The 13,910-nt window shown below is 46.5% G+C and overlaps 1 protein-coding gene across 2 annotated transcripts in view; it reads left to right on the forward strand.

Annotated features, from left to right (window-relative positions):
* LOC126539919 (ubiquitin carboxyl-terminal hydrolase 11-like) overlaps positions 1 to 13,910 on the forward strand; it is a 205,799-nt gene that overhangs the window by 95,588 nt on the left and 96,301 nt on the right. For both annotated transcript variants that reach the window (XM_050186737.3, XM_055075713.2), the window contains exon 11: positions 10,699 to 10,740. In XM_050186737.3, the coding sequence (XP_050042694.1) occupies positions 10,699 to 10,740 (42 nt within the window). The remainder of the gene's footprint in view (positions 1 to 10,698; positions 10,741 to 13,910) is intronic.

A 13,910-nucleotide genomic window follows, 5' to 3' on the forward strand; every position in this document is an offset into this window, starting at 1 on the left:
CACAGCAGGTGGTGGATGTCGGCTTCAGCATTTCGCGACTGGCAGAGTAGGCACTCAGGACGAGGATATAACGGGCGAAAGTGCGGCCACTTCCTAGTCACGGCAGGAGTGAGGGCAACCCCGACCCGGAACCTCCGAAGCGCAACCTCCTCTGCACGGGTAAGACTGCAGGGGAGGTTTACCGCACACGGAGGTATGAGAGCACGTGTGCACCGCCGCAGGTGCTTCTTTCTTGTTAAAAGGAGGGTGGCATCATCTAGGTGAAAGAGTTGAGGCAGTGACGATGGAGAGGTCGCTAGACGGGTCGCAGAATCCGCACGGCTTTGGAAGCTTAGAAGGCCGTGTGGGATCCACTCGACAGATATTGGCTGCAGGATGCGTGCCGCCAGAAGATGGATCTGTTGGCATATGTCAGGGCTGCGACTGACGCGTCGCCTGGAGGGCATCAGTGGGGATGACGATGCGGGCCGTGGGGACCATGGGAAAGGCGGCCACAGAGCACAATGCCTCTCGGACGCTTCTGCCTTTTTGCATCCTTGAAATCCTGGAAATGTCCTTGCATTTTCAGCCAAATATTGCGTATGAACCCTGTTATGTGGTCGTGGTTAACAAATCGGGCCCCTCGGTTCCTCTTCTCTTAAAATCAAAGTTGTAGGATAAAACTGAACAAATTTTGTAGACACGGTTTATCTACTAAGAAAAATGTGTAACAAAGATTATGGGATATACAAAATGTATTGCGACCTAATAGGCACTATCTCAGAAAAAAAAACAAATTTTTAATTGAACAGGTATTCCACTACGTACAAAAATTAAAGTGCAAGCACTACAGTTTGGCATGCCGGGCTGAGGCTGCTGATGTTCTGGGCTGGCTTGCGTCATCGTCACTCTCAGAGTCATAGTCCGACGAAAAGGCAGCATCCTCAGACTCGCTGCTGCTCGATCGATCGATAAAATCAGCCGCAAATGCAGCAGAATCACAAGATATTTCGAAACGTGCGAAATCGCGAGATATTTCAAAGCGTGCATGCCGCTCTTGGAGGCAGCCATTCTTGCTTTCTGCTTTGACGATCGCGAAACTTCGGAGTACGTTGAAAAATTCACGCCTTGTGGGGAAAAAGCGAACTGCTTAGAAAACAAAAATTTAGTTCTCCCCCTTCACTTCCTATGGCGCAGACTGTCTGCAAACGGCGCGGAAGGTCTCAAAAGTGGCTTTTCAAACCATTGATAGCGGGCAGCCATTTTCGCTTTCTACTTTGACGATCACAAAACTTAGGAACGCATTAAAAAATCACTGCCTGGGGGTAAAAAGCGAACTGCTTAGAAAACAAAAGGATACGCCATATGCAAAACGCCGACAATGCCGCCTGTTGCCAAGGCTGCGAAGCGTGGGCAGGCTCGGGCGAGCACTGTTTCTGTAAGGGCTGATAAGCGTGCTGTCGTGCTTGCATCGTTGATGGTGATTTAATACGTCTGTCAGCCTTCAGCGATGTCTTGAAACAACTGTTGTGTAGTTGGGTGCTTTAAGGGGGGACGTGGCAAAGAAAACTTTTTTATATTTATGGGAATAAATTGGTGAAATTTGGCATGCATGTGTGTTATGCTGCCATCATAACTGAAATTAATTTTGCACTATATATTATAGTTTTCGAGTTAGAACAATTGACAGCCTCTAATGGTCATCCCCAAATTAATTAATTAATTACACATGAGTTCGCCTAGATTTTCACACCCACATGATCGCAAAGACCCATTCTGTGCAATAAAGCTATTGGTTTATTTTTAAAATGCCAAAATGTGCCTAAGAATATGCATATATGCATATACATTTCCTATGCATATTATCTTACTAACGACTTTTGCAAGAAGACCGTTATAAATTTTTTATGAGGTGCAGGTAAACATAGAAAGCTTTATTGCACTCACCAATGTTTCACGATCTAAGTGAAAAAGACACAATGATTTTGTCTTCATTCATTGTGAAATGGCACTGGGATGACTGAAAGCAACTGACAAGAAATGAAAGCTGAGAGAACGGAGCTGAAAGTTTCATTTGTTGTAAACATTTAAATATTTATTTTGAGCACCTACAACCCACCTGGAATGTAGTCCTTTGCCTGTGAGGACACATTTTCTTTACATTTTGATGTAGTTTTTTGCATTCTTGCAGCAGTTTTGTGCACCTTAGATGCCCTTTTGATCATCGTGCATCCATCCGTCATGCAGAGGCAGGTGTCAGCGCATTCAAAACATCCGGTCTTGTCTCTCGTTGTGCAACCTCTTTATTAGTGAGAGCTGGAGCTGAAATCCGCAGTTGAATATTTGGCGTGAAAACTTCTGCTCCACCAATGTTGCGTTGTCGTCCACGACCACACGCACATGTAACGTCACCATCTCTTGTGGCCGCGCCTTCACCATCGCTTACGGACGCGCCTTCACCATCGCTCGTGGTTTCACCTTCCCCATAGCCCATGGTCGCGTAGGTGTTCTGTGGTCGCATCATCAGCAGCGCACGCGAGCGCGCTTTACCAGTCACCCATGTGCGCCGGTCGTGCCTCGTCAACAAGCTTGGCGGCATTCGCTTCTACGAGTAGTTTTCTCCCTCCTTACCACGCCTTTCATGGTCTTCTGTACACGTGGGCCGTTCGGAACTTAATTCTTTTGGGGCTCATCACAGAAAATGTGTACAAGCTGCCATGTTCGTCAATCTTGTTGCTCGGAACGATCAGCTCGCTGCTGCGCAAATGCGCGCAACAGAGGCTCGTCAGGACTTCAAATCTACAACAGCCAATAGGAGTGCTCCCTGTCCCCCATGTGACTGTGATGCCCAATCGCAATGCCGCGTTTGCCTTTCTTTTGCTTGCGTTTGCTGATTTATTTTTAGGTAGAGAAATGCGTCGCTCTGGCTATCTTTAGCTTTGATCTCTCCTCTTTATGATGATACCAAGATGGCGGCGCTGCGTCAACGGATAGCCGGGTGGCGTATTTCCAATTGCTAGCAGGTACAGCAGGGCGAGGCACTTCTGAAGACAACGAATGTCTTCGCGCATGCACGAGTAAGAGCGGGTGCGAGAGAGGTAATATGGGAACTTTTGCTCCTTAAATATACGACTCTGCCTAGATACTACGGAGGAGATTCTCAGCGCGTGTTGTATGCGTTTGTCCCTAGGTGTGCTGGCAGAAGTCGCGGGGCACGGTAGTGCTGAACTTAGCATTACAAGTTGGTGGCTGGACGTAATTATATTTATTCAATCATGTTTTTTACTAATTAAAACAGCGTGTCATTATTTCGCGTTATTGGCGGCGCCTCCAGGACACCAAAGCGGCAACAGGGACATGAAAACTAGAACCCGGACTGGTCCGTGCGTTGGGGCCGCGGGGGTCGAAGCGTGCCAGGGGATGTTCGCATAAAAAATTGGCTGTCCGCGATTAGCCCTGACAACGACCTAGAGGGGCGCTGCGAGCGCCGCTCGCGTGATGTCAGGGCACGGACTCGCGGCTTTCGTCTGCTGCAGTTCGGGCAGTGTCCAGACCCCTTCTGCAGTGTTTCCGTTTGTTCGCTCCTGTTCCCAATGCTTGTATACTTATGATGGGGCCTCTCAAATATATATTTTACGATGTCTTCGTTCGCGAAAATGTAGTCAAGAAGCTTATTTCCTAGACAATACATTTCTCGAAGGCAACGCTGTAGTGCCACCCGGGGGAGCTCAGACCAGCCCATTACAGGTTTTTCATGCGCGAATCTACACTTTGAGTGGTAGCTCACGGGAATAATAAAAGCACAGACACAAAAGCACAGCACATAAGAATCTAGTTAAGATTCCATACCCACCGTGGTGCACTATGCATGTCACAATTAAACGCTGACGATATATGACTTCTACAACATTTATCTTGATTTTAACCCGCTAAAACATGTTTGCTCACGACAAATAGTTCGCGGTATATTATTGAATTTTTCTATTTCTTCACAGAAACCCTCGGCAGTAACACGAGGACTTCACTACCACTGCAGTTTAGACTCGGCCAGCACCACTTGTGTTTTTAACTGGTTCTCATCATTACGCCGCTCTTCACCGGTTAAATTTAAGTGGCGGTAATTAGAAGCAAAGCTGATTGAGTTTTACAGCTGTTACGGAAAGAATGTACTAATATTTATTCCCTTTTCGTGCTACACGTTCAACTCACTTGAGCAATTTACTGGTGCTTCTTGCTTGAGAAACAGACATGATGAATCTGTTTGGAGAACTGACACAGGCTGCTCCGGTCAAATATTTGAGTGAAATATGCCTTTTGGGCCGGTTCGCTGCAGCCAGCAAAAAGCCAAAGGCCCACTCATTAGTAGTGTTGCACATATTGAAGATATCATTGTTCCCCAGTGGAGGTCAAGTGTTCAGGTGAGACCTGTGGTGTCTTCTTTAAAAGGCGGGTATGCGAGGTTTTCTTTTATACACTGACAAAGGAAATAGTTTTCAGTCTGTGTAATTAAACAACGCCGGATCGAGACATGTTGAGGCAGAACGTGTTTGCATTTTCCATTTCAACGCAGGCTAAGTTGCGCTGTAGTGCCTCGAGTATGCTATAGGCATTGTAATTGGAGCTGTAAAGAGCTACTTCATGGTTTCAATTCGAAGTTGTAGGGAACTGCTGAGTTTTGCAAACAATGCGCACCTCGCCATAACGACAGTCGGTTGCTTCCGTTGCGGGAGGGGTGTGCCATATCGTCGATAAAGGCCTATGACACATTTCATCGCTTGCATTTGGTTGCTTCTCGATCTTAAACACGAAATTTTCTTTCATGTGATTGCTGTTATGGTATTTTTGAAATATATATATTTACTATATACACGATGCGCTGTCGTATCAACAGCCAATGCGTTTCTGGGTGCCTATTTCAGAGAACAATGAAAGTAGTACCAAACCTTTTCACACAAAATGCGTGCCTATTGTTCCCATTTAGGCCTTAATACAGTTGCTACATTTGATTAAAACAACTCACCAGAGTGATAAGAATTATGATGAAAGCTTCGCTGGGCAGTGTCCTTCTAACACGGATTGATAATGTTGACACCAAATATCAAGGTATTTCTTCCATGTAAAGTGCTGTGTCTCTCATACTTGAGTAATAAGGGAATGTTAAGTGTTTAGAGGAGCATCATAAATAACTTTGCGTGTTGAACTTGCAGGCATATTTTTTAAGCAAGATTTATGAACAGACAGGGTGCATATATGCATTGCAAGACCAGTAGACCCCTTCAGCACTACATAGCTTGCGATATCCAAGTCGCGAATTTTCATGACTCACGCGGTTTCAAAGAAGAAACTGCGGTGCATGCATGGCAACAGAAATAATCTGAAATAACCTTCTGTAAGTACGGTTCAAGCCGCCAATACCCCAAGCACGCACCAAGAAAACAAGCGTGTGCGGAAGCCAAGCGAGTCGGAGCGAGTGGCGTCCTGGCTGTGACGTCACTCGCGAGAGGGCGCCATTCCAAATTGTTGCCGCTAATAGCGGACAGCCGATCTTACACTCCCCTGGCACGCTCAGGGCCGCCCCGCTTCCAGCTTTTATCACCCCGCTACACCTTGGGTGCCCTAGAGATCCTGCGCCGCCTGCTTTATTATAACCTCGGGTGCTCTCCTGGAGCCTCCGTTGGCTGGTTACATGTGCCCTCCTGGAGCAGTGCTTGCAAGAAACGCAATTCTATTGTCACGACGAAAAAAGCGACCCGCGACCAGTACAACACCAGTCAGAACCTTGCCTGTTCAGACACAGTGATCACCAAATGGGGCGTTCGTGCCTACTGCCTCACCGCGCGGGCAGCCAGTGGTGGAGCGTAAACAAACTGGACCGCACTCCGCAATGCTGGCATGCCTAGGGGACAAACGCACACAACACGCGTTAAGAAACCTCCTCCGTTGTGCCTAGGTAGACTCGCATATTCAAGGAGCAAAGGCCCCCAAATTTTTCTCTCGCACCCTCTCTTACTCACGCCTGCGCACAACATCAAGCACCGTGAAAAATGCCACGCCCCGCTGTACCTACTAGCAATCCGCCTTTTTCATGTTCCTGTGCTTCCCTCTGCCGTATGCTGCTAGAAATGTTTTGAAAGGGTGCTGGGGCTTTGGCCGGTTGATTTGTGTACCTGTGTCCATGTGGAGTGTGCGTCAGTTACACGTTTTGTGGATCTCGATTAATTAATAATGGCTTCTCCAGGGCAGCATGTCACTCCTGGAAGTTATTTATGACTCATTGACTACTGTGGGATCAGGCCTGAGTGCGCTGTTCGGCTAACAATGCCGCCGATAAAGACATGCCGAGTTTTGTCTGCCAACATATTCAAGAAGTCTTCAAATGCAGCCTTCCACGTCATATGCCAAAGTGGTGCATTTGTTTGTTAGCTTCGGATATTATGGAAACGGTGCCTCACTCATATGAAATAATGTCAGAACGTAGCAAAACGTACATATATGCGCAAATGAGCTGCATTGTTCCACCCTGAGGCCAGTCAATATGAGCGGCCGAGTCACTTAAACAACAACTGTGATTCAGGCACTTATATTACAGGCTGTTATTACTGATTCTCGTTTTTCTTTAACTTCAGGCTTACAGTTTACGTGTGCCATAAAGTATCATTAGAGAAAACTTTGCTCGGCATGAGAGCTCGCTTATAGGCCGTGTAATTCTCTTGCGAAAACGCGGATGCCATCGCTGACACTGTTGGTAACTGAGCAAGGAGGTTGTTTATGCTGCTGTACCAAATGCAGTCTCTTGTTTCTCATTTCACTTAGAGGTAAACAGTCCTTCTCTGGAATTAAAAAAAAAAATTTGTCAACGTAACAATACGTTCAGACACACCCATCTACGTAGTGAATGCGACCGGCAGCCTTCGGGAACGGTGACCTACATACACATGGCACAGCGCTTTGTCGCTGCTTGCCGCTTATTGTGGATGTGCCATGCGAAGCCAGCAATAGCTGATATCTGATCACTATATTGCCACAACTGAACTCTAGGAGCAGTTTCCGTCGTTGTAACTGCTTATTTTTGTGTTCAGGTCCATCTATAGCAGGTGCACGAACTCCACGGGGCCACACTTAACCCAACCTTCGCTATATAGAGAGGATCAACATTTGGTCAAACTTCATGGGCACGGCTTGACAGGACTGAAGCTTGGGCATTTCAACTTCAAAGACATGTTTAGACTCAAGGCGCTATGGTTATCGCGTTGTCGGTTCGACAGCAGATCGCGTAGGGTTCGGTCAGGCGATCGTGTTCCGCACACTGATTTTGTTGGTGCCGTCGTCAAGAAAGCCTGTCGCGTGACGACAACTCGCGCCCATCTGTTGTGTCGTTCTCGGCCTATTAGGATAAAATTATCTCAGCGACACACTGTGGAGAATATTTGGCGTCAGCATCTGGTTGGTCTTGTATCGACCTAGTGTTACCGCACATTAAACGAGCACGTAAACTCAGACGCGCTGCTACACCAGCAAGAAAGAGCCAACCCTTCAAGAAGACTTCATCATCAACTGGATGTTTTTAAAGTGTCACCCAAACGTAATGCAGGGGCTAATCAATAAATCTGCTATCAATGCAAGACGGCAACTACATGGTTTACGGTGCAGTTCTGGCGAAGCACTGTCCGCTTTCTGTTTTACAGTGGCACATTTCGTTTTTCAGGGGACTTTCCCTTGATATCAAACTGCGCTGCTGCGTGCGCATCCCTTTCAAAACGTTTTGCGACTTAATCCGCTAGGGAAGGGCACATGCGCCGTCGCGCCACGAAAGAGGTGGATTGTAAGAACACAGCTGGGCGATCCGCGCTGCGACAGGGCCTTCCGAAGCCCAATTTGTTTCACAATTTTTGATGATAGCACTTTACGAAAGTGCTGTTTTCTCAATTTCTACCATGTATTTTTAATTATATTTTACCATGAGGTGAATAAGGGTCTGTGGATCGCGAAAATAAAATAAATCAGAAAATAGAAAATTTTGAAAATTTCACTACTTCAGCTGCCGTGTCCCCCCTAAAACGTACAAAAGCTCACCAGGCATGCACTTAGTTTCCGGTGCTGCTTCACGAGCAAGAGCGACGGCGGTGGTGGATTGCGGCTGTTTGACGGAGAAGATAAGCAATCATGCTTTGTTTACTGTAGTTTTAGAGTGATTCCTGTGTTTTTATTTTTCTTGATGTTGCTGCGCCTTTAGTGAATGCTTCCAGGTTTAAACTTAGATTAGATTATTAGATTATGGGGACGCCATAGTAGGGGACTCCAGAAATCTGGACCACCTGGGGTTTTTTAATGTGCACCTAAATCTAAGTACGTGGGTGTTTTTGCATTTCGCCCCTGTCGAAATACAGCTACCATGGCCGGGATTCGATCCCACGGCCTCGTGTTTAGCAGCCCAACACCATATAGCCACTAAGCAACCACTCCAGGTCGTTTAAACTTGCTCGCCTCGTCTGCAGTCCAGAAGGTACAATAAACATTAGGTTGTTACTGGTGCAATGAGATGCCTCCCTAGATGCCCCCCTTTGAAAAAAAAGATGCGAAAGCTAAGTCAGAGAATGCGGAGCGAAGCTGTGGAGAGAGAGAGGAAAGGTAGGGAGGTTAACCAGAGGCGAGTTTCCGGTTTGCTGCCCTGCACTGGGCTGGGGGATATAGGGTTTGTAGAGAGGACAAAGAACAAAAGGAGAGTAAAAGTAATGGAGTAAAAAAAAAAATGGAAGAAAAAGAAACCAGGTAACAGAAAAGGCGTTCCAATCACAGGTGCTCGTACTGGCCGGTCGATCTCAAGAAGCGCAGTAGTGCTTGCACGGCCTTCTGATGTGGTGTTAAGTCACGCCGATGTTGTAAAATTAGTTCTTCCAGCAGAGGCTGGTTGTCCAACTGGTTCAGCACAATGGAAAGCGATTGTCTCTGCACAGTGTACTGAGGGCACTGGGATAAAACATGATGAATGGTGAACATGGCGAAGTTGTGAAGCGCTCATTGTATTTAGACGCTTTGAACAATGGGCTCCGTATTAAAAAGCAGGTGACGGTGCCTTCAAAAAAGCGCCACGAAATCTCCCATGCATTGCACGGAATTGGCTGTTGCTCTACCTATCGATGGCACTGAAATGCGACCTGCAGCATAGAACATTCGGTGTACACTCGCCTCAGCTATTTGCATGTTGACTGTGCAACCTGTTGTCTGGGAGCATTAAAGGCTTTGACAGGGCATTGAACCTCGTTTTGAATGCCTTTTAATATCACTTTATGGTAATGGGAAATGCCTAACTTCGAGGGCCTGATGTTTGCAACTAATGCAGATTCACTTTACCCCAGCTGTGTCATGCATTGTGGTCAATTCTGAAACCTTCATGTTTCTTTTTTTTTTCTTTTTTTGCTAGTGGTACTAGCGAGTGCTTGTTCCCTTTTTCTTCTTTTGCATGAAATGGGTCAATATATGTTCATGTTCCTTCACTGTAGTTCTCTCTGCTTGGAAAATAATTTCGGTATAGCAAGTGGTTTACAAGAATTATTTAATGCCATGCTTTGTATTTGCTTTCAAACTGTTAATATTGTGTCAATGTACTGTTTTAACTAATTGAAAAGCACTGCATTGGCTATTCAGACTCAACACCACAACTGGCGATTCAGCATACGGTTTAATTCTGTATTTGGGTGCGAGCGTTATACTAGTAAAAATGGTGATGACACTAAAAGATAACATAAAATTAAAAGGAACATGCTCTTGACTGACCAGGGAGGCAAATTTTCAGTTATGGCATCTTCTGATATTTCACTTGCGTGCTCCCATGAAATCATCGAAACGCTCTGCTTGTTTAACCATGAACATGTGAAATCCATGCTGTGCAGATAGTGGTAAGACTCAAGCTAAACACAAACAACCCTTAATTATTGCTGGAGTCCTACATGTGCTATATTTTTCAAGCTCATCATGCCGGTTTACAAGCTGTACTGTCGCTCGCTTCTCACGTGGCTGCGCATGTACGAACCATGCTTTCGCAGGCACGACGGCGCTCCCTCAAACTGCTATAAAGATAGACGGCATGTAAATGAAGCAAGTCTGTGCATAAAGGACGCTGGTTCACAGGCCAGCAGATAAAGCTATTAAGGGCCGGGGCGTTATAATGAAAGCAGCATACTGGCGATGAGCTCCACTTTGTAGGCAAGCTTGTTGATGCTCATCTGTGGCAAACGCTTGGGCGCGTAAGGAGGCATTGTTGTCCCAGACAGCCGTGAAGTTGGACATATGTCCACGATTGTACAGTGCGATTTCCTTGCGCACACTGACGCTGCAGAAGTAACTATCTGGGATGCGCGCAAGTGGCAAATTGCACGCACACACTTCAGTCAAGGCTGCAGTGAAAGCAGGCGTCTCCGGCACTTGGCCCGCCTACGGTTCCAACGGCGGCGGCTACGCGGTTTTCAGTGGCACCCCTGTAAGCGCTGCGCATGGCGTATAGTTCTCCTCCTTCACTTCCAATAGCACAATGTGTGTGTGAGTGGCGTGGAAGGTCTCGAAAGTGCTGTTTTAAACAAAGTATAGCAGGCTAACGATGCCTAATGGGGTGGTAGGGAAAGAGTTACCCTTTGTTATGATGAGGAATTTATACAAGATTGCTAGCTCTTGATCTATCTGCTGATTATGTGCCCTTGTTTCTGCTTGTGTTCCTCCAAACAGATCTCATGCAAGCACTACGGCAGTGATTCGTTGATGTGTCCGGTGAGCTACATTTTCTTCATTGACTTTCCGATGCAAATGTTGACCATTGAAGTGTATGCCTGGTGCCAAAAGCACAAGTCACTTGCATGATTAGAGCAGACAATATGTGTATACAATGCCCTGGCTGTATTTATTTTTACTCATTTAAAAATTTCTTACAAGCCTCGTATGAGGCATTTGGTAAGAGGAACGTCACAGTGAAATAAAATAAATAAATAAAAATCGAGCAATATCATAGCAATTGAGCACTGCAAAATGCCAAAAATTCAGAGGACGCTTATGCTTTGCCTCTAAGAGTGGAACGCGATAACATTCAAAGATCCCCGACTGCTTCTCACGCTTTCCGGCAACTGCAGCTTATACAACCGTGACGTTTTCTTGGAAACCCCGGTGGTAACACTATGCACAAAGTCGAGCTTTCTGGCTCTTTTGGAAAAGGCCGTGTTTGACGTGTTTGAGTTCTGGCGTAACGGAATGATGTTTTCTTGTGTACTGTTAAGCCACTTATAATGATACCAGTTTTAACAATATATTGGTAACAGTTGCAGACCGATAATTCGGACTCCACGAGGAACGTAAATAAGTTCGAACTATCGGATGTCTGGAAAAAAGAAAAAACGAATGTATCAAAAAAAAAAAAAATAATTTTATTTACATTTTAGGGCCCTTGCGCAAGGAAGAAGTAGTTGGTGCATTGCTTCATGCACTCCCGCTTACGTGCAGCCAAGTCTGCCTGTATTTCTGCCAGTTTTGAGTTTCGCTGTAGGCCGATGCAAGGACTGCAAAGGCTCGAGTCAGATCCGCATGTGGAGGGCTCCGGAGCACAGGGCACATGGTCATCATCCGAGTTAGAGTCGCTGCTTGACGGTGGGAGAACTTGGTCAATTGTTTCGTCATCGTTCAGTTTGGCACGCGACGACACTGTGCTGTCGACGTCTGCAATGCCTTCAAAAGTAACGGCAGCAGGAATCGGCACACTGCAGCCTAGTAGGTTATCAATGATGTCCGCATTTGAGCTCGTTGTGGGAGGTGGCAGTTCAGTCTCTGTTGTTGTGGAGTTGTGCTCATTCGGACTGCGACTCGAAGACTCATTCGCAGTCGGTCTGCAAAGGCACCGTTAGTGCCAATTGACGCGGACTGTCGATAACTTCACAAGAGAGACTTCTTGGAGCTAGCAGAGTGCTGTCTGGAATGCAAACTAAACAAGCAAGCACAAAGTGGCAGAACGCTGTCAGCAAAGCAAACTCAAGAAACAAGGAGGTGTGATGATCTCGATGTTGGTGCAGTCTCACAATTCTGGCGAAGCTTCCAAGATTGGCATTTGCAGTTAAATCTCTAAGCCACAGTGCTGTGACCAAGGCAACGCCTCAGGGATTACCACTTGGCGTGTAACATAGTTTCTCACCATAACACCTAGAGGGAAATCTGGCGCCACCGTCTATGGGAGTTTCCTAAGAAGTGCTGTGCCGTCATGGGAATGACGGTATATGTGTCTGCGAGGCTTGTGTTGGCTGGTGTTGTAAGAGGCTTAATATAAAACGTGGATATGGCTATGCAAATAGTGCGTTCTTAAAGTAAAATCTTCATAAAATGTTTCCATTCACGCAAATTGCATCTTTGCTCACCTACAATGCATGATGAAGGGAAGAAAAGCAAGAACAGACGACAAACTGTTTCAAAGCAAGCGCGAATTTCGTCATCTGTCCTCCAACTTTAGCGGCCTGCTGATACTTTTTACGTATCATATAATTGTACATGCAATAACAAGTTCTTATAGTTGAACAAAGCATGTTTTTGTGTAATAATACAGCTGAAACAGCTTTACATGCAGTTTTAGTAGAAAATAAATCATTGTGACAGACGGACCGGTGCTTGCCTGACTCTCCGAGAGCGATGCCAATCCGAAGTCACAATATACCGGCATTCTCATGCATACCACAGCGCAGCAGCACCAGATTTCCCTCTAGGTAATATGGTGAGAAACTCTATGGCGTATAATCTCTAAAGCCGTACTTGATGTCTCTCATCTCTGAGGCCATACTTCATGTCTTGGCAAGGTTGCTGGAGGAGGTAATGGCAGCAGTGTTGGCGTACGCTGCTGTCATGGACACAGTCTGGATAATTGAATGTAGAGCTGGCAGCTGTCCAAAATATCGGCCGTCCTTACACGCTAAGTCTTTGAGGCCATTGGCAGTGCCACGAAGCTGTCCGTATTGCTGAGCATGTCTGGATTATCGGTGCCTGATTTATTGGTCAGTGACTGTATAACATTGAAAAGTTGCTCCACCATCATCTTTTTTATGTTTTATATGGAGAAATAACCTGCTTACTACAATGTCTCCATGCTGCATTATCAGTCATAACGATGAAGTCTGGCTGCTGCGTGTCTGTGCCTGAGGGTCACAGAATCAAGAAACAATTGTGTGGGCCCAGCGAGCAATCTGGGAGCAGCGCCAGCAGCGTTGTCAGCACAGTTGGTGCAGTCCATTCATGTTTTGCAGGGTGATACGGTGCAGAGCTATGGGCACAGCCCATTCGTGTTCAGAGGGGTGGAAGGGCGACGGGAAAGATGCGCACGAGGCTGGTGTGCATCTCTCATGGAGAGAAGCATGCGGCAGCAGTTGGAGTGGCATGCGATGGTGCAGCAGCTTGCATTTCACTTTTTCTTTTTTCTTTTGCACATCTCTCTCGTTGTCCTTCCCCCCCTCTGAACACGAACGGGCTGTGCCCATAGCTCTGTGTCGCGTCACCCTGCAAAACACGAATGGACTGCACCAACTGCGCTGACAACGCTGCCGGTACTACTCCCAGATTGCTCGCTGAGCCCACACAGTTGTTTCTTTATTCTGTGACCCTCATTCTGCGCAATTCTGCTAACGGATTAAGTTGCTTGTACTTGTCTTTGTTTGTTGCGTTGAAGTTGTTCCTGGCCATGTTGTTTCTCACCCTCGTTCGACTTGCCACCAAAATGGAAGATGGCTGATCCGCCCGCTGGCCATCGGCAATGCACAGCATTGCCAGTGAAAAGAAAGCGCACTGCTATAGATTTGGGAACGAAGTGCTTCTAACCGATGGGGAAGGCGATCGTCACGAACGTGCTTGCATCGGATAGTGACATTGACGGCCACGACTGCAGCGCCAACGCAGTAGGGCAGGCTGCCTAAACATTT

Source organism: Dermacentor andersoni, chromosome 2, assembly GCF_023375885.2.
Source record: "Dermacentor andersoni chromosome 2, qqDerAnde1_hic_scaffold, whole genome shotgun sequence".
NCBI classification, from domain to species: Eukaryota; Metazoa; Arthropoda; class Arachnida; order Ixodida; family Ixodidae; genus Dermacentor; species Dermacentor andersoni.